Source organism: Octopus bimaculoides, chromosome 7, assembly GCF_046866305.1.
Source record: "Octopus bimaculoides isolate indiv1 chromosome 7, ASM4686630v1, whole genome shotgun sequence".
Classification (NCBI taxonomy): domain Eukaryota; kingdom Metazoa; phylum Mollusca; class Cephalopoda; order Octopoda; family Octopodidae; genus Octopus; species Octopus bimaculoides.
Genome location: NC_142934.1, coordinates 89,504,259 through 89,525,161, shown reverse-complemented (window position 1 = coordinate 89,525,161; position 20,903 = coordinate 89,504,259). Strand labels below are relative to the sequence as shown.

Sequence of the window (20,903 nt, the reverse complement as noted above, 5' to 3'; positions counted from 1 at the left end):
GGGTTACTCGGTGGAATTACCTCAGAAACCAGATTCTTTAAATGGTCAAACTGTTTTGTATAAAAAACTCTGTCTTTCATGTGCCTATACTCTTAGAGGACGATATTGTATGCAGAAATTAAAGCCAGGGACTGAGTTTTCATGTGCCATGGGAGAACAAGGTCAGTCATTATTATTATTATTATTATTATTATTATTATTATTATTATTATTATACTATTGTTGCTATATTATTATTACCTCCACCTTAGCGAAGGTGGTGGTATTGTTTTCAGTCGCGTTTGTTTGTTTGTCCATGGACAAGATATCTCTAAAACCACTGGATGGATTTAGATGAAACTTTCAGGGATGTTTGGCCTCATGACTGGCATGAACTTTTTGGGATCAACCCAGTACTGGACAAGGATTCTGGATTATTAGTTATATTTACTTTACATGATTAAGATCTTATGTTAACTTTCAAGTCTTTCTCAATTATCTCCCTTTAGGCTGTAACTATTTTGAATGGTGAATTTGTTCACTTTGGCTTGTATTAGATAAGGATAAGCTACTTATTACTGTTACTGAATTTTCTACAGTCACCCTCACATTTCATGACTACCATTGGGATCAACCAGGTACTGGACAAGGATTCTGGATTATCTTTCTGTTTTTTTTAGTTAATTTTTGAGAGTGGTCAGGTTCATTTTTAGTATTCTTCTTTGTAAGAGCAGTCGAGTTTATTTCAGATACTCTCATTTTAAAAATCATCCATGGCCAATTGTTGAGAGGATGTTGGTATTGCCTTGGTGGAGGGTTACACTCTCTGAGTGCTCTTATTATTATTATTATTATTATTATTATTATTATTATTATTATTATTATTAAGACAGCGAGCTGGCAGAATTGTTAGCACACCAACACAATGCTTAGCAGTATTTCACCCGCCTTTACGTTCTGAGTTCAAATTCTGCTGAGGTCGACTTTGCCTTTCAGAGTTGATTAAATAAGTACCAGTTATGCACTGCGGTTGATGTAATCAACTTAATCTCTCCCCACCACCAAGCTGCCCTTGTGGCAAAATTTGAAATAATAATTATTACCTCCACCTTAGCAAAGGCGCTGATAAATTAAGCACCAGTGAAACACTGGTCAATGTAACCGACAAGTCCCCTCCCCAACAAATTCCAGGCCTTGTGCCTTTAGTAGAAAGAATTATTATTATTATTATTTTTTTCTTCTTTCTTCAAATTTTCTTCCATTTATTGCCGAGTGTTTTCCGTACACCTAGGGCAGAGAAGCTCATTGTATGCATTCCCAGTTTACACACGCAAATTCACAGGTAAAATATATATTTAAAAGAAAAAATAAATAAATAAATTCATGAATGGATGTTGTTTTCACAGCGATAATGCTCTTCTCAGTACATGAGTTGTTCCAGTTAACACGATTTTTTGCACTTCCTGTAGGGATGGTAAGCCTGGTATCATTTTCACATAGGTTTCAGTACCTTTTTTTTATCATTCCTAGAGATCCTACAATCACTGGTATGGTAGTCGCCTTGAGGTGCCACATTTTTTCAATTTCTATTAGCAAGTCTTTATATTTACTGATCTTGTCAAATTCTTTCGCTGCTATATTGTGATCGCAAGGAATACTCATGTCAATTAATAAACACATCTTCTTTGTCTGATCTTTTATAATAATATCCAGTTTATTAGCTTTTATAGTTTTGTCGGTATGTACAGGGGAGTCCCAGAGAATTGACACATTTTCTCCCTCAGTCACAGCTTCAGGATGGTGTTTATACCATTTGTCAGCAGTTTTGATTTTATAATGCTGACATATTGTCCAGTGTAAATACTGGCTGACTCTGTCATGTCTTGCTTTATATTCTACAGGTGCTAAGACTCTACACCCTGAGATTAAGTGGTCTATAGTTTCAATCTCATTGTTACAGAATTGGCATTTTGGGTCAGCTCCATTTTTTTAATTATCCTTATTATTATTAGTGCCAGTCAAACCGTCCAACACATGCCAGCATGTAACTGACTTACCCCCTACCCTCCAAAAATTTCTGGCCTTGTGCCGAAATTTGATGCCATTATTATTATTGTTATTATTTTCTACTGAGGTCAAATTTACCATTCATTCTTTCGGGGTCGATATAAGGACCAGTTGAACATTGGAGTCAGTGTAATTGACTTCCCCCTCCCCTCAAAATTACTGGCCTTGTGCCAAAAATTAAAAAGAATTATTATTATTATTATTATTATTATTATTATTATTATTATTATTATTATTATTATTCTGAGTTCAAATCCCACCGAGGTTGACTTTGCCTTTCATCCTTTCGGGGTTAATAAATTAAGTAACAGTGAAACAATGGGGTTGATGTAATTGACTTGTTCCCTCCCCATAAATTTGAGGCCTTGTGCTTCCAGTAAAAAGGGTTATTGTTATTATTATTATTAGTAGTAGTAGTAGTGTTGGTGGTGATGGTGGCAGCAGTTATAGTGGTGGTGGTGGTAGTAGTAGTAATTGTAGCAGAAGCAATAGTAATTGTTATTCTGAAACACTTTGGTCAAATTTAGCGTGAAGCATTAAAAGAGCCAAAACGCAAATGAATTTGAAGTGAGATAAAATAAAGATATTGATCATTGATTAATATAAATTTAATTTTTCAAATTCATCATGATTGCTTGACCGACTTTGGTCATCTTTGATAAACCAAACCAACGGTTTTTGAAGTAACCAATCAGATGTCTAGACACCTCGTCCCCCACCCCACAATATTGTAAATCTACAATGACTGGTGTCTAAATAAAGTGATCCTTATTTGCTGATCATCCCATTTTTATTGTAAATCCTGCTGTCTTAACCCTTTCATTACTCTTTTTATTTTGAGATGTTCTGTGTTTCTTTTCAATTACTTTAAATATAACAAAGAATTTAGTAAAATATCTTAGTTGTCATTAAGCTAGTGTTAGGAACATAAATTGTGAGTAAGGTTTGGTGGAAGATTTGAATTCAAAACTTATGAAAACTAGACAGAGCCAGTTTCAGCCAGGTTGGTAACAAAAGAGATTTTATAAAGTACATAAGGTTAAGTTATAAATATAAAAATATAAAAAACTCACATATATATGCATACTTTTATATATACATAGATATGTATAAATATACATAAATACATATATAAATACATTTCCCTGGACTGGGTCTTGTGCGGGTGGCACATAAAAGACACCATTTCGAGCGTGGCCATTTTCGTGCGGGTGACATGTAAAAGCACCCACTACACTCTCTGAGTGGTTGGCGTTAGGAAGGGCATCCAGCTGTAGAAACTCTGCCAAATTAGATTGGAGCCTGGTGTTGCCATCCGGTTTCACCAGTCCTCAGTCAAATCGTCCAACCCATGCTAGCATGGAAGGCGGACGTTAAACGATGATGATGATGATGATGATGATGATGATCTATGTATATGTAGAAGTATGCATATATATATGACTTTTTTATATTTTTATATTCATAACTTAACCTTATGTACTTTATAAAATTTCTGAAGAGGCCTAGAGAAACATCCATGTACCTCTATTTCATCTACTAATTGCTTCAGTCTACTAGAGTGGTATGGCTAGAATGAGGTGTGTTACCACTGAACTAAAACAGCTGTAAGATATTATCCCAATTTCTATATGTTATATTTTTATAATTACTGATATAAGACATAATATATATATATATATATATATATATATATATATATATATATATATATATATATATATATATATATATATATATATATATATATATATATATATATATATATATATATATATATATATATATATATATATATATATATATATATATATATATATATATATATATATATATATATGTTACAGGTGCAGAAATGGCTGTGTGGTAAGTAGCTTACTTCCCAACCACATGGTTCTGGGTTCAGTCCTACTGTGTGGCCCTACTATAGCCTCAGGCTGACCAAAATATTTTAAAGACAGTGCTGTGTTTATCAACTGATGCTGGTGTGTTTATGCCCCCGTAACTTAGCAATTCGGCGAAAGAAATCGATAGAATAAGTACTAGGCTTACAAAGAATAAATGCTGGGGTTGATTTGTTCGACTAAAGGTAGTGCTCCAGCATGGCTACAGTCAAATGACTGAAACAAGTAAAAGAATAAAAGAAGAGAGAGAGAACGAGAGAGAGAGAGAGAGAAAGAAAGAGAGCAGTTTTCATCTATCAAATCCACTTCCAATGCCGTGGTTAGCCTGGGGCTATATAGTAGAAGACACTTGCTCCATGGGACCATGTAGTAGGACTGAACCTGAAACCATATGGTTGGGAAACAAGCTTCTTAAACACACAGCCACACCTAACTGATTTAGAATAGAAAAAGACAGAAAGCAAAAACCAAATAATATTCAGTGACGAAAAAAAAACAAAAAAAAACAAACAATAATGCTTTTTCTGTAACTAAATGTTTTTACATTATTCGAGCAATTACATGAGACGAGAACTCGTGTCACTGCTTCATGCGGATCATTGCATATTGTTATGTGGACGATGTCACAGATATATTTAATGTCTGAACAAATTTATTTTTATGCCCCAGTAAGTTTTCTTTACATTTTTATGTATTTACCGCATTGTTCATTTACCAACACTTCAACAAATTACAGGCTGCACTTTGCTGAAGATGCTCAACGAAGCAGAAACATGTCTTGTTGCTATTAGAAACATGAATAAATAATATTTATTAGAGTCTAGTGTGTACTTCTCTCTGATTCTATATTAACTCTTTTTTTCTTTTTTACTATTCTATGCATTAAATACGCAGATAGCTACTTACTTGCATCAAACAGAGTCTTATCCGTGACCTAATGACCTATCAAAAGTTACAGAACATTTCCAATTTTTTGTTAATGTTCAGGTGCAGGCATGGTTGTGTGGTAAGATGTTTGCTTACCCAATTACATGGTTTTAGTTTCAGTCCCACTGCATGGAACCTTGGACTAGTGTCTGTCTTCTATTGTAGCTCCATACTGCCCAAAATCTTGTGAGTGGATTTGGTAGATGGAAATTAAAAGAAGCCTGCCATATATACATACACACATATGTATATATATATACATATACATATATATACATATAGCGTAAAATATATTTGCCACCTAAATGTGGCTAACCCTTAAGGGCTGATGCTACTGTGACTTGCAGCCCCAAGAGGACATCTCCTCCAGCTGGCTATTGATACACTTTCTATGCCCTATCAGTATTTTCATCACTCAGAGATTTATTATTGCTTGTTTCCACTTTTTCGAGATCAGTGACTTTTTGTCACTGGAAAAAGTATACATATATTTGCATTGGGAACCACTTCACATCGCCAGCCGGTGGTTGTCACACGCTGATGACAGGTCAATACCCAGAAACTCAGATCCATGTGTCTCATGTCAGGCTGGAGATGGGAACGGTGACTTCCCTTTGCAAATACTGATACGGGACACACAGTGTGTCAATAGCCAGCTGGAGGAGATGTCTTCCTGGGGCTACAAGCTACAGTAACATCGACTCTTAAGGGTTAGCTGCATTTAGGTGGCAAATATATTTCACGATGTCATGCAGCTACTGTTTATACCTTGTTTGGAGATTTATTATATATTTAGAACAAGAGATCAGGAAACCATGATGGTGCTCTGGAGGACACTTGTTCTAAGCCACTTTGACTATTGCTCTCAGCTATGGTCACCAACCAGTGTCAAATTAATCTCAGAACTTGAGGCAATCCAACGAAGCTACACAAAGAAGATAGCCTCTATGCAGCATATAAGCTATTGGGAAAGACTGAAGAGATTAAGACTCTATTCCTTAGAGCGTAGATGAGAAAGATATGCTATAATATACATCTGGAAGATCCTCGAAGGAATTGTCCCAAACTTTGGCATCGAAAGTTACACAAATAAAAGAACTGGACGCCATTGCATAGTGCCAAGGACTCCAAATTTGCCATCAAGATGTAGGACGAGATACTGCAATAGCCTGAGCTTCAAAGGTCCACAGCTCTTCAATATCCTCCCGAAGGACCTGAGAGACCTGCATGCATTGGATGTAGGTGTCTTCAAGATGAGGCTGGACCTCTTCCTGCCAGGTGTCCCAGATGAACCAACTTCACGGCAGGAGGTGCAGATGAGAGCAGTTGCATCAAACTTTCTCATGCACCAAATGTCAATTCCTGAAGTAAAATTCATGAAGTAAAATTGTGTAGCAACACCAAATGGCGGTGCCCCAGCATGGCCACAGCTCATGAGCTGAAACTAGATAAAATGAAAATGAAAAAAATGATATATATATATATATATAAACATATGTGTGTGTGTGTTACTGTCTCCTTGCCTTGACCTCTCATTATACTTGTGAACGAGTGTCACAGTCATAGAAAAATTGTCGTTTGTTTCCAATATTCTGTGAAAACATCAGATCTTAAAGAAATATTATTTTACTTGGAAACAGCTAAAGGTTGGCAACAGGAAGAGTATCCAGCCATAGAGAATCTACTTTGGCAAGCATGGACATTAACTCAATAATGATGATGATTCACACATCAAATTGCTTTAGACTTTCAGTTTTGATTTATTTTATATTACAACTGGTGAATAATAATGGTGGCAGTTATTGTTGAGTACAACAATAATAATTTTGTTTCCAGTGGAACAATCATTGGCTTACTACATGTTTCTTATAATATTTCAGATAAAGATTTGGAGAGCAGAAAGCTTTATGGAAGTTTCCAGGTACTAAATGGTAAAGTAGATCTATCAACTCATGAAGCTTTATTAACACTTCATCACTGGGAAGAAAAATTATCAAATCTTAGAGAAGAAACCAGTGTTCATACAATTGGCAAAGAACTATCAACAGCTCAAAATGTGAAGGTCGTCAAATTGCTTGCTTATAAGAATGGTGATGGTCGACTTCATAGTGGTCATTTAGTGATTGGATCTACTTTGGAAGGTGTAAGTCATTACCAGACTCAATTTTTGTTGTATTTTATTAATGTTATTTCTTTGCCTTAACACCCTCTCATATCTGTCATAATGTGCAAATTCACTTTTAATCATCACTCACTATATCCACCCTTTTGTATCTCTGACCTCCATCTCTGTCACTGCATATCTTACTCTCTCTCTCTCTCCTTGTACTTCTCATCATATTCTTATTTTTCATCTATGATTTATTTTACTGCTGCTCTCCACTTGCCTTTTGTACAACCATTTACCACCACCTTTCCCTTAACCCATTTCTATTTCCTCCACCTCCTCCCCACAGCTGCATGCACATCTTCCCCTCACAGCTGCATGCACATCTGCAATGTTTATCTCAGTTTTGCTGGTTGCGGGTCTCCCAAAATGTACGTCAGTATCAACATTTTTTCGACCATCTTGGAAACGTCCGAACCATTCATATGCTTGTATGTGGTTCATACACTCCTCTCCATACACTTTCTGCAACTTTGTGTAGGCCTCTGAGCAAGTATTGCCATGACAACTTTCTCTGTCATGGTCAATGTGATGATCACACGCTACACATTTACCTTCCAAGCACTGCTGTAAACAACAGAAGTGAACTAGATTGCTAAAATTTAGTGCGCATGCACAGCAGAGTGCAAGGTTAATCTTTGCCAAGCGGCTTCACTCTACATGCTTTAGCTTCATTACTACGGCAACAGTCTGGATACCTATTGATCAGACCTCACATATATAGAGAGAGGGGGGGATACATATATATACTCCTCTTTTGATGAAAGATGAGCATCCAAATTGTTAAAACTTTTTTGTCCTTTTCAAGCATTAAACTGGTTGCACAATTATAAGAAACTCTTTCTTAAAATGTGTCTAGTGTTTCTCTGATAACAGAAAGCAGTCACCTTATTTTTCCATACTTGCATCCCTGAAGAGCATGTGTATTACTTAACTGCCCAGTTATCTAACATCTGGTGCAAAACCAATTGTTATGATTGGCTGTAAAGATCTTTAATACTGTATACTTTGATTAATATATATACACAGACATGCAGGAAATAAACAGACACCTTTAATTTTCAAAATCTTTTATTTGATATTAATTGGTTGAAGGAGAGGTTTTCTTCTATCTGCTTGTCCATAATATCCAAGCTTATGCATATATGTAACAAACGTTCTTGGACTAACTTCTAGCTGCTTTGGAATGTCAGAAGCCTTCGAATGGGGTTCCTTTGCCACAATTCTCTTCAAACAGCGAAACTTCCTTTCCAAGGGCCCAGGTTGGCCGGGACGAGAATCTGTTGATTCTTTTCTTTGGCTTTTGAATTGCACTATAATTCTATTAACAGTAGCAAGAGGAATTTGAAGATTTTTGGCAATTTTTCACTGGCTAAGATCAGCCTCAGATTGCCCAACAATACGACCTCTTTGAGAATCTGACAGTTGTGCTGAATTTTTTGTGCGTGGCATGGTTACTCTTCACAAATGTTTACTATAACGGCACCTGGAATGAAAAAGAATAATTACATTGTAAATTCTACACCGCTGAAAACATATTAAGACACTTAGATCAGAAATTTTGAAAATTAAAGATGTCTATTTACTTCCTGCATGTCTGTATGTAGTGGGGTGTGTATATATATGTATACACACACACACACACATATTTATATAAGATATATAAGTTAGTGTAATAACCACAGAAAATATTGTGATTGGTATTTTAAGTTTTAGAAAACCTACATGTGTTTCAGTAAACCATCTGTTATTATTACACAACTCAATTTATCATATTGCATAATACAGTTGAGTTACTTCCTTGGTATTCTCAGTGAAAATTACCTTTGGTTATGTGGCATTCCTTCCAGCATACTTCTGTATCAAATGTGTGTGTGTGTGTGTGCTTATGTATGTTTGTATTCAATCAATCATAGTTTAAAATGATGGTACTCACATACATACACACAATCTTATTTACCAATGTCTGTCCTCTTCTTTCAGCTATTGTCACAATGTACACAAAATCTTGGACTGACAAATGTTGCTCGTGCTATGTATACAGAGGATGGTACTCAGATTCTTGTGATTGAAGATCTTATTGACGTGGCTGTGCGAAACTACAAGCAGGAACTAATACTGCAAGTTGAGAATTACATCAAAGAAAAGTACAGTAAGTTTGATAAGAATGGTTTAAAGAACCATTATGCTTGTTTAAATTGAGTCAGTGGTTCATTTATAACCAGCCAGCAGCTATACACTCCTTGTCTGGAATCCATCCATCCATTTTCTCTCCCTTCAATTTCTGCTGCCCCCTCATGGGGCAGTCAGTTGTGGAGCGGTGGCAGTGACCCGGTCAGCTCAGCCTGTGCAAGCCCAGTAGCGGCATACCGTCACGTCCGAGCCAGTCAGTTGGAGAACGCAACGCTTCTTAGAGGGACAGGCAGCAGAAAGCTGCAGAAAGTAGAGCAATAAAGATTTGTGATGTCCTTAGAGCATCCTCCCCCCCCCCCCGGCCCGAGAGGGTCAGGAAACCTCTGAACCACCTCCTGTGATAATGATCAGGGCCTGGAACCAACCCCGCGAACAAGGAATTCCTGGTAGGTGTGGGTCATCAGCCCACGTCAATCACATCCCTGCCCTTTGTACACACCACCTGTCGCTACTACTGATCAAACGGTCTGGTGAGGTCCTCAGATCTGGCCAATGAGTCCACTTAAGCATGGCGGCGTTCTGTGCCATTGTCAGTGCGTTCTCTGATGGCCCAGAAAAGACGACTGAACCTTATCGCTTAGGGGAAGTAGAAGTCGCAACAAAGTTTCATGCGGGTAGAATCCTCAGGCATCTCCTCCCTAGGGTCCTATTAAAAACAGTTGTTATTATACTTTCAGACTTGATTCCCAAGTGTGACCAATTGATATTATATAAAAGTACAATTCACTGTACTCAATAAACACTATATAAATGTACTCTATACTGTACTAGTCATACTATTTATCCATCCATCCATTTTTGCTGACAACTATTCTTGGGAAGGCCATTGGGGGTAGAGTCCTTAGGCCCCTCTTCCACAGAGTCCTGTCAGAAGCATCAGTCAGTACACTTCCCAACTGGATTCCAAGGCATGACCAACTGAAATTACAGATATCATCCAACCACTTTATTCTTTATCGATCTCTAGATCTCCTGCCAGTTGACTTGGCTTGAAGAATCCATCTTATGATGTTTTCCTTACATTATTCTAATCAATGCCCATAGTACCAAAACTGTGACCTCTCAATACGGAGAAGTTGTGGTTTGACCTGGAGAATTCCCTGATCTCCAAGCTCTGTTCTGTGTTGAGCAATGTTGATCCAGTAATCCTCTGGAGAAACCCCACTTTGGTCACTTGTATTTGCAATCCTACTCTCTCAGACATTACCCAACATTCATGACCATAAGTGAGGGTCGACAATAGTTTACAAATGGGGCATTGCACTGCATTGGTGCCCTTCATTGGTGCATCGTGGATTTATAAAAATCTGTTTTAATGCTTAAGCATCTTGAAAAACATGCTGTTTGTATAATTTTTTGCATAATTGTACTAAATTAGCTGTAGGCATGGCAGTGTGGTTAAGAAGCTTGCTTTGCAGTGATGTTGTTTTGGGTTCAACCTCAATGCACAACACATTGGGGGCAACAGTCTTCTAGTATAGCCCCAGACTGACCAATGTCTTGTGAGAGGGTTTGGTAGACAGAAACTGTGTGAAGGTGGCGAGCTGGCAGAAACATTAGCACTCGGGGCAAAATACTTAGCGGTATTTCATCTGCCATTACGTTCTGAGTTCAAATTCCGCCAAGGTCGACTTTGCCTTTCATCCTTTTGGGGTCGATAAATTAAGTACCAGTTACGCACTGGGGTCGATGTAATCGATTTAATCCCTTTGTCTGTCCTTGTTTAGCTCCTTATGGGCAATAAAGAAATAAGAAACTGTGTGGAAGCATATTGTGTGTGTTTGTGTTTGTGTGTTCCACCACTGGCTGACAACTGGTGTTGGTTTGTTCACATCCCCATAACCTAGAGATTCAGCAAAAGAGTCTGATAGAATAAGTACCAAACTGTGGATCTAACCAAACATAACCAGGGTGGTTGCAGCAAGAGGGTAATAGAAGACAGATATGATGGGAGGGAGATGGAAGAAACCTAGAGTGATAGGTGCAAGTGGGCAATACAAGAGTAATAGGAGAAGAGAGAGAGAGAGAGAGTGATGGATGGTTATATGACAGTTGTTGGTAATGAGGTTGAATAGAAACAACATAAAATTGTTGTGATTGGGGAGGGAGAGAGTAATAGGAGAGAGACAGCTTAGTAAGAAGGAGGAGTAATGGAAAAGAAAAAAAGAAAGAAGGAGAGATAAAAGAGTGATGTGAGAAGAAAATACTAGATATCAATAATGAATGGTAGAGAGAGAAAGAGAGTGAGAAATGGAGTGGCAGGAACATAAGCATAATCAAAAATATCACCACCACCATCATCATCATCATCAAATATGTAGTTTATTACATTATCTCATCAAGCTTATCATCATCATCATCATCAGCGGCAGCAAGATCACTGTTATAAAAGAATGTTATAAACAAACTTGAAATTCATCCCCACAACATCATTGAACAAAATTATCATTCTCAAATAGATCATCATAGGCATTGTCATCACCACCCTCCTCCTCTTCCTCTTCCTCCTCCTCCTCCTCCTCCAAATACCATTATCACCATCAGCCAAGATGACATCATCAGAGTAAACAGTACTATCTATAATGACAGTATCATCAACATTTTTTTCACTGTTTCCAAGCCATTCTCATCCTCCCCTCAGTGTCTTCCCCCCCTCCTTTACCATCGTCTTTGGTCAGACATGTCAGCCTGAAAGAATGAAATGATGTAGGAATGGTGAAGATTTACTAATCAGTGGAAATTTCTCACAAATTCTCCAAAGTTGAATAACCACCTTATCTTCGCATCTCTAACACGTGATAGACATATCCATTAAATCAGTAATTAAGTATAAGATGTTCTGAAACTAATCAGTGAAATGAGGTGTTCTAATTAATGAAATGACTTGCAGAAGTTTAAGAGCAGATTTTGGGGTTTAGAGACCATCATTCCGTTATAAGTTCATAGAACTGAAAGGAAAAAAAAAAAAAAAGATTAATATAGCTGTGTGGTTAAGAAGCTTGTGTCCGAAGTGCTTGGTCATGGGTTCAATCCCATTGTGTGGCACTTTGGGAAAATGTTTTTTACTTTACCAAAGCTTTGTGATTGGATTTGATAGATGGAGACTGGAAGAAGCCCATTGTATATATATATATATATATACACACACACACACACACACACACACACACACACACACACATATATATATATAAAACCAGGCATTATTTATCATCTTCGTCAATCGTTTCAAATTACATTTGTTAACTTGTGTATGTCCACCTTGTATTGTTTTGTTTCTTTGACCCCTAATTCTACGCAAATCTTGTGGGTGCTGCCAATATATGAAGTTCCCAGTCTTATCGTTAAAGGCACGAAACACACACACATACACTTGATCGGTTTCTTCTAGATTGATTCACAAGGCATTGGTCAGTAGAAGACACTTACCAGGGTACTGTGCAGTAGGATTGAACCCAAAACCACACGATTTCAAAGTGAGCTTTTTAACCCCACAGCCATCCTGCTTAAGATCAGACCTTTTTTTTTTAATGTCTTTCTTTTATCAAGACTGTTTATTAATTTTTTTTATTTCTTTCAGTCATTTGACTGCGGCCATGCTGGAGCACCGCCTTTAGTCAAACAAATTGACCCCAGGACTTATTCTTTGTAAGCCTAGTACTTATTCTATCGGTTTCTTTTGCTGAACCGCTAAGTTACGGGGACATAAACCCACCAACATCAGTTCTCAAGTGATGTTGGGGGTACAAATACAGACACACATTCATATATATATATATATATATATATATATATATATATATATATATATATATATATGTATATATGATGGGCTTCTTTCAGTTTCCATCTACCAAATCCACTCACAAGGCTTTGGTAGGCCTGAGATTATAATAGAAGACACTTGCCCAAGGTGCCATGCAGTGGGACTGAACCTGGAACCATGCGGTTGGTAAGCAAGCTACTTACCACACAGCTACATCTTTCTATATAAACAAACGTGATTCTGTTTTGCTTATTTCAGTGAAAAATACAGAAAAGTCAACTCAGTCACCTAGCAAAGCTAATGAAACAGTGGAGTCGAGTGCAGCTGAATTGAATCAATCTTCATTAAGTGATGCTGAGAAGGATGATGTGAAAGAAACATCTTTTGCTGGTAAGAAAATGTTCTTTATTCATTTGTCATCCAAAATACACAGGAGACATAAAGCATAACAACTTCCACATGGTCAGTCATTCCATGTAAGTTCATAGGTCTTCACAATATACTCTCTCTTGTAACAGCCATCTGTGCATCATATTTAATGTATATGCATACAGTGTTGATAGGCCAGTTGCTTTAGTATTTGTCCCGAAATAACAATCACAGGTAAGTTCACCGCCATCAATTCATCGCAGGAGAGTTCACTGCCACCAATTCACTCTGAAGAAAGTTCACCACGAGGAAAGTTTACCGAGAAAATATATCCATAGTATTTCACCATTAATAATTAAAAACTATTGCAGCGTAGGTGTTTATAAGCCATTTAAGAAACACACAAAAACCGTTAGATTTTGTGTGTTTCTTAAATGGCTTATAAACACCTTCCACCCTGCGATTGTTTTCGTTCCAGCACACGATCTCAGATCAGGTCACTTGCTATGCAAGTACATCTCCATAATAATTAAAAACTATTTTATTGAAAGAAAAAAAAAGTGAATTGATGGTGAACTTTCTTTGCAGTGAGTTGATGATGGTGAACTTACTGGATATGGAGGTAACTTCTCTTATGAAGTTGCTGTATTAAAAACACAATGTCAGAGGGAGATGAAAATTCATCCATATGGCTGTGGTCAGCAAGAACACCAGATGCATTTTGGCCTTCTTGAGCATTTTTGTTGGTGCACACTCACAACCAACAACTTGGTCAGGTGAGAATTCATCACCTCTGTTAGAGGAAAAATTAATAAAACACTCAAATAGCTGCCCAGTTGAATAAAAATCCAGTATACACAATTGAGGTAGTATTTAATTAAAATAGCCATCTATGTGTCATATTTAACTGTTTAACCCTTAAACCAGCCATATCCTGCCCAAATATTTAACCTGTTTGATGTTCAGACTGACCAGATCCGGCCTCTCATACCTACCCTACAATGTCATTCTAAAAATAAACAATCACATCATCAAAATCTCACAGCTATGAGATAATGCATGATTAATTCAAAACAAGGTGAATAAATAAGCATAAGATTTAACAGAGGAATCTGAATGGTCACAGGTTAAAGTATTAGTCTGGAGTTAATGTCTCTAATGGATGAGTTATGTTAAAAAACACAATAAATATCAGAGGGCAGTGAAGAGTGACGGGCAAATTAATAGTTGCTTGTTATGGGCCACAAAAAGATCACAAAAATTATTAGAATATGGTCAAGCTTTCTGTCAATCAGCGTCTTTTAAATTTATAGGCCTTTTCTTTTCCTTCCTTGTACATTACAGTGACCTCAAATTTAGAGGGCAGAATACAAGCACTCAGAATATTTAAAAACATTTAGATATTTTAAAATATATAAAAAACATTTATAAATACATAGGTATTTTAAAATAGAAGACGTCGATAACTTTATAGGATATGTTATAAGGAGTAAAGATTTTAAGTTAGAACACAAAGTGTGTGGAAAGTAGAAAGTCAGACATTTTACAGCCTTAAACGGACATACTAAAATTAGAGACAATGTTCAATGGATCCAAAAGTTTTATCGATGGGCCGTTTCGGAGACGTGTCAGTTAATATGACATGAATTTCATATTTTAAGAACCAGACACTCCCCTCATCAGGATGCTCCACGACACGAAAGACACCATGAAGACAATACAATAAAGGACAACTCACATTATCACATATATATGTATATGTGTGTGTGTGACTTTGCATCTGTGTTTGTCACCCACTACTGCTTGACAGTGGAGGCGCAATGGCCCAGTGGTTAGGGCAGTGGACTTGCGGTCATAGGATCGCGGTTTCGATTCCCAGACCGGGCGTTGTAAGTGTTTATTGAGCGAAAACATCTAAAGCTCCACAAGGCTCCGGCAGGGGATGGTGGCGAACCCTGCTATACTCTTTCACCACAACCTTCTTTCACTCTTACTTCCTGTTTCTGTTGTGCCTGTAATTCAAAGGGCCAGCCTTGTCACACTCTGTGTCATGCTGAATATCCCCGAGAACTACGTTAAGGGAACACGTGTCTGTGGAGTGCTCAGCCACTTGCACGTTAATTTCACGAGCAGGCTGTTCCGTTGATTGGATCAACTGGAACCCTTGACGTCGTAAGCGACAGAGTGCCAACAACTACAACTGCTTGACAACTGGTGTTGCTGTGTTTACATCCCCGTAACTTAGTGGTTTGACAAAAGAGACTTATGGAATAAGTATTTGGTTTAAAAAGATAAAAATAAGTACTGAGATTGATTCATTCAATTCAAAAAGGTTCTTCATGGTGGTGCTCCAGCATGACCACAGTCAATTGTCTGAAGCAAGTAAAAAACAACAACAACAACAACAAAAAGTCCCTGCTTGAAAGTTGCATAAAATGCCCTGAACTAGCAAAACAATGTGTTGGAAAATTGTGGGAACTCCTAAGCTACTTGGATAGCTGAGTCTGTTGAGCATAGGACCCTTAATCTTGGGGGGTCATCAGTTCAATCCCTGCATTAGGTGGAATATTATTGCATAGGCACAAGTATTGCTGTGCAGTTAAGAAACTTGCTGTGTAACTACATGGTTTTGAGTTCAGTCCTACTACACAGCACCTTAGGCAAGTGTCTTCTACTATAGTCCACACCCAAGACCACAGGATTAGGAAACAAACTTCTTCACCACACAGCCACACCTATGTCTATATATATATATTTATTTCTTTATTGCCCACGGGGGGGGGGGGCTAAACACAGAGGGGACAAACAAAGGGATTAAGTCAATTACATTGACTTCAGTGCGTAACTGGTACTTATTTAATCAACCCTGAAAGGATGAAAGGCAAAGTTGACCTCGGTGGAATTTGAACTCAGAACGTAACAGCAGATGAAATACTACTAAGCATTTTGCCTGGCGTGCTAACGTTTCTGCCAGCTCACCGCCTCATATATATATATATATATCATCATCATCATCATCATGTATGTATATAAATGCCCTAGTGGGTATATAAATTATTGAAAAAAGAAAGCCAATATTCCTCGAACTTAATAATAAAATATTGGTGATACGTTTCTTGAATGTGAATCCAAAATAAGAAGGTAAGAGAAATTATGACTAATAGTTTTCCAACAAAAACAAAATTTAAAAAAAGAAAATAGAAAAGAAAAGAAAGCAAGAAGGAAAAAATTCTATGACAAATTTCAGCTCAAAAATGTATTAGATCAGTAGGTTAGCATAAAGTGTGGAATTCTTTTCAAAACATGACTAATGAAAAAATATCAAGAAATAAAATTGTAACAATCAATCATAATGGAACACAGCATGGTTATTCCAGACAGATTTGGTTTGGCTGCTTTAAGGTGGAATTGAAAAATTATTTAAATAATCTAAAGGCAGAAATTTTAGTAAAGAAATTTAATTTTTTCTTAATTACTTTTGGAATATTGATTCTATTTCCATTCTCTTCTTTTTATGTGTTGAATTAATAGTTTATTTATTTGTTTTCTTTGGTGAATATTATTAAAAGAACCTAACTTTTGCAGCACTTTCTATTTTACATCTCTCTCTCTCTCTCTGCTCCCCCCCCCTACACACCATATCTGTGGTATAACTACATCTTGACAAACTTTAGCTACTTACTATTTACTAAACAGTATTGCTCTAGTCATCATCCTCATCATGACTAGAAAAAAAAATTGTGCTACCACTAAAACACATTCTACCAAGGAACGATAAGGCTAAGTAAGAACCTGAAATATCTTTCTTAAGCAAAATAAATCATTGAGACAGAATCCCTGCACTGAGACATTAACGATAACAAAAATAAACAGGGAAATTCCCTCATCAGCTGCCAATCAAATATCAGTGTGATTTTGACATCACTCACACATAAATATATATATATTTATGTATGTATATATATGTGTGTGTGTGTGTATATATATATATATATATATATATCATTATCATTGTTTAATGTCTGCTTTCCATGCTAGCATGGGTTGGATTGAGGACTGGCAAACCAGGAAGCTGCACGAGGCTCCAATCTGATCTGGCTAGGTTTCTACCGCTGGATGCCCTTCCTAATGCCAATTACACCAAGAGTGGAGTAGTTGTGTTTACATGCCACCAGCAGGGGGACCAGTCATGTAGCACTGGCATCAACCATGTTTGAATGGTGCTTTTTATGTGCCACCAGCACTGGCATTATATATATATGAACTTTGATATATTTTTCAGCCAAAATAGGCCTCAGCCATATATTTAACTTAATAACACCATCTTACAGAAACTGTTTCAGCCATTTTTGAATTGAGATTTGTGGTATCATGGCACATTCAAGTAGACAGTTATTGTTGATAGAGATGTATCCAGGTATAGTTAACTTGTTTGGTACCTCCTGAAGAAATTTGTCCAAATATCGTTGAAGGTGAAGGGATCTTTTTCTTCTTTGATTTGTTTTGGGATAATGTTGCAATGTGTTTATGTGCTTTAGGCCTGAATTGTGTCAAGAGCATATGGCACAATGGGTCCCAGCTTTGGATGGGTTATAAATTTGATAAGATTATTTGGGTATTACGGCTGGTATATTCTTCACATTATGCAAATAATATAGCCCTCATATGTACTCACACACACACACACACATACATATGTGAGTGAGTATAACAGTTACTTTGTAGAAGAGACCATCTTGGTCATTCAAAAACAGAAAGATTGTTAAATTCATATTTTATTTATTTCATGATTTGTTAGAAACTTGTGTTTAGAAAATTTTTGACACTTCACGAAATAAATTAAAAGTGAATTTGACAGTTTTTGTGTATTTTTATACAATAGTTCTTTCTTCATTTTGTAATTACTTGAAATTTCAACACTGTATCTGATCAAGTCACTTGCAAGGAAACTCTCATATATCATCATCATCATTTAACATCCATTGTCCATGCTGGCATGGGTTGGACAGTTTGACCAGGGCTGGCATGGTTTTCTATGACTGGATGCCCTTCCTAACACCAACCACTCTGAGAGTGCAATGGGTGCTTTCTTATGTGTCACCGGCACAGGTGTCATTTGCGTGACACTAGTGTCTGCTTGGCCTGATGGGTCTTCTTCTCAAGCACAACATAATGCCAAAGGTCTCGGTTGAAACCTGACTTTTCTCCTCCATACTGAATGAATGTCTAAACAGATATATATATAGGTATGATTGTGTGTGTGTGTATATGTATGTATGAATACATACATTTATATACATATGTGTATATATAATTGTTGTGCATGTATGTGTTTATATATTGCTTGAGGAGACCTATTGAATCAAGTACATCAACATCAAGTGAAATCAAATCACAATCAAATGGAAATTGTAGTTATGGTCCCTGTGCTGGTGGCACGTAAAAAGTGCCATCCAAACATGGTCAATGCCAGCCTCCTCGCCCCGACTGGCTTCTGTGCCGGTAGCACATAAAAGGCACAATCCGAACGTGGCCAATGCCAGCACCACCTTGACTGGCTCGTGTGCCGGTGGCACATAAAAAGCACCATCTGATCGTGGTTGATGCCATCCTCCTCTGGCCCATGCTGGTGGTATGTAAAAAGCACCCACTACACTCTCGGAGTGGTTGGCATTAGGAAGGGCATCCAGCTGTAGAAACATTGCTTGATCAGACTGGAGCCTGGTACAGCCTCCTGGTTTTCCAGCTCTCAGTCAAACCGTCCAGCCCATGCCAGCATGGAAAACGGACGTTAAACGATGGTGATGATATATATATATATGGTGTGTGTGTGTGTGTACTGCTGTAATTACTTTTTCTGCTGATAAACCTCCCCTCTCTCCCTTCTGTTCCCCTACCTCTCTCTCATCCAAATCTCTACCAATCTCATTTGAATCACTGAAGTTATAGATAGTAATGTATTGATTTTTGTGTTTATGATGTTTTTTGCTTTGTTTTTTGTTACAGAAGAAGACCAAATAGATGCTGATGAGATGACAAAGACAAGAGACACCCTACTGAAAACTGTTGATTTACCTCCCTTGAGTTGTATTCTACGTTATCCAATTGAAGTCTGGGTATCAAGTAATCGAAGGTTCATTTCTCCTGAAGGTGAAATAATCAATTACTTATTTCAGAATTACTGATTATTAATTATTGATACACAGGTAGCCAAGTATATTCCCTGTAGTGAGACACCTGTGCTTGTCACTCTATTTTACTTTAATCTCCTCAAACCTGGCACTAAACCACCTGTCCCCTATCAAATACATGCCCCACTTAATCAAGAGGGCTTTTTCCTTTTCCTTTTCCTATCCTATTTGGTGATCTCACTAGTGTTGGTGCCACGTTTAAAAGCACCCAGTCCACACAGTAAAGTGGTTGGCATTGGGAAGGGTATCTCGCCATAGAACCTATGCCAAAGCTGACATCTGAGTTCGATGCAGCCCTGCAGTTTGCTGCACCTTGTCAAACTATCCAACCCAAGCCAGCATGGAAAACAGACATTAAATGATGAAAATGAATATTCATAATAACTGTGTGTATCATAAATTTAGAATGGGATACACTGCATCTGTGCATATTGTAAGAGGTGACTAAAAGGGTTAGTGACAGGAAAAGCATCCAGCAGTAAAAAAACACAGTCCCAATGCAATCCATGTGTATAATGAAGGGACACTATAAAATAATGATGTTGATGGTGGTATTTATAATTATTGCATTTAATGGTAAACAAGATTCACTTTTTTTCCACAAAAATATGGCTTAAACATTTTCCCTGGGCCCTATATATGAAACTGGATCTCCCATCTGCTAATTTTGTCTCTGCTTCTCGTTTTTTCTCCTGAATATTCACTGCTGACATCAGAGTTTGTCTTTTATGCCATCAAACATGCTATTGTTGTTATTTGTTGAAGGCAAGGCTGTGAGCTAGCAGAGTGGTTAGCATGCTGGGCAAAATGCTTAGCGGTGTTTCGTCTGTCATTACGTTCTGAGTTCAAATTCTACCGAGGTCGACTTTGCCTTTCATCCTTTTGGGGGGGTTGATAAATTAAGCACCAGTTGCATACTGGGGTCGATCTAATCAACTGGCCCCCTCCACACTGGACAATCTCGTGGGAGGGGGCCAGTCAATTAGATTGACCTCAGTACACAACTGGTACTTAATTTATCAACCCCCAAAAGGATGAAAGGCAAAGTCGACCTCGGTGGAATTTGAACTCGGAACATAAGGATGGATGAAATACTTCTAAGCATTTCGCCCGGCTTGCTAACATTTCTGCCAGCTCACCACCTTGCCACACTATAATATTAACTGCACACTTAGAGTGTGTTTCAACTCCAGATTTATGTATTTCTACAAATGATATCATCATCATCATCATCATCATCATCATCATCGTTTAACGTCCGCTTTCCATGCTAGCATGGGTTGGACGATTTGACTGAGGACTGGTGAAACCGGATGGCAACACCAGGCTCCAATCTAATT

The 20,903-nt window shown here is 37.5% G+C and overlaps 1 protein-coding gene across 2 annotated transcripts in view; it reads left to right on the top strand.

Annotated features, from left to right (window-relative positions):
- Positions 1-20,903, top strand: part of LOC106884146 (doublecortin domain-containing protein 1) — a 228,254-nt gene that overhangs the window by 179,744 nt on the left and 27,607 nt on the right. For both annotated transcript variants that reach the window (XM_089355596.1, XM_089355597.1), the window contains exons 31-35: positions 2-161; positions 6,758-7,020; positions 9,028-9,196; positions 13,262-13,393; positions 19,379-19,522. In XM_089355596.1, coding sequence (XP_089211722.1) covers positions 2-161; positions 6,758-7,020; positions 9,028-9,196; positions 13,262-13,393; positions 19,379-19,522 — 868 coding nt within the window. The remainder of the gene's footprint in view (position 1; positions 162-6,757; positions 7,021-9,027; positions 9,197-13,261; positions 13,394-19,378; positions 19,523-20,903) is intronic.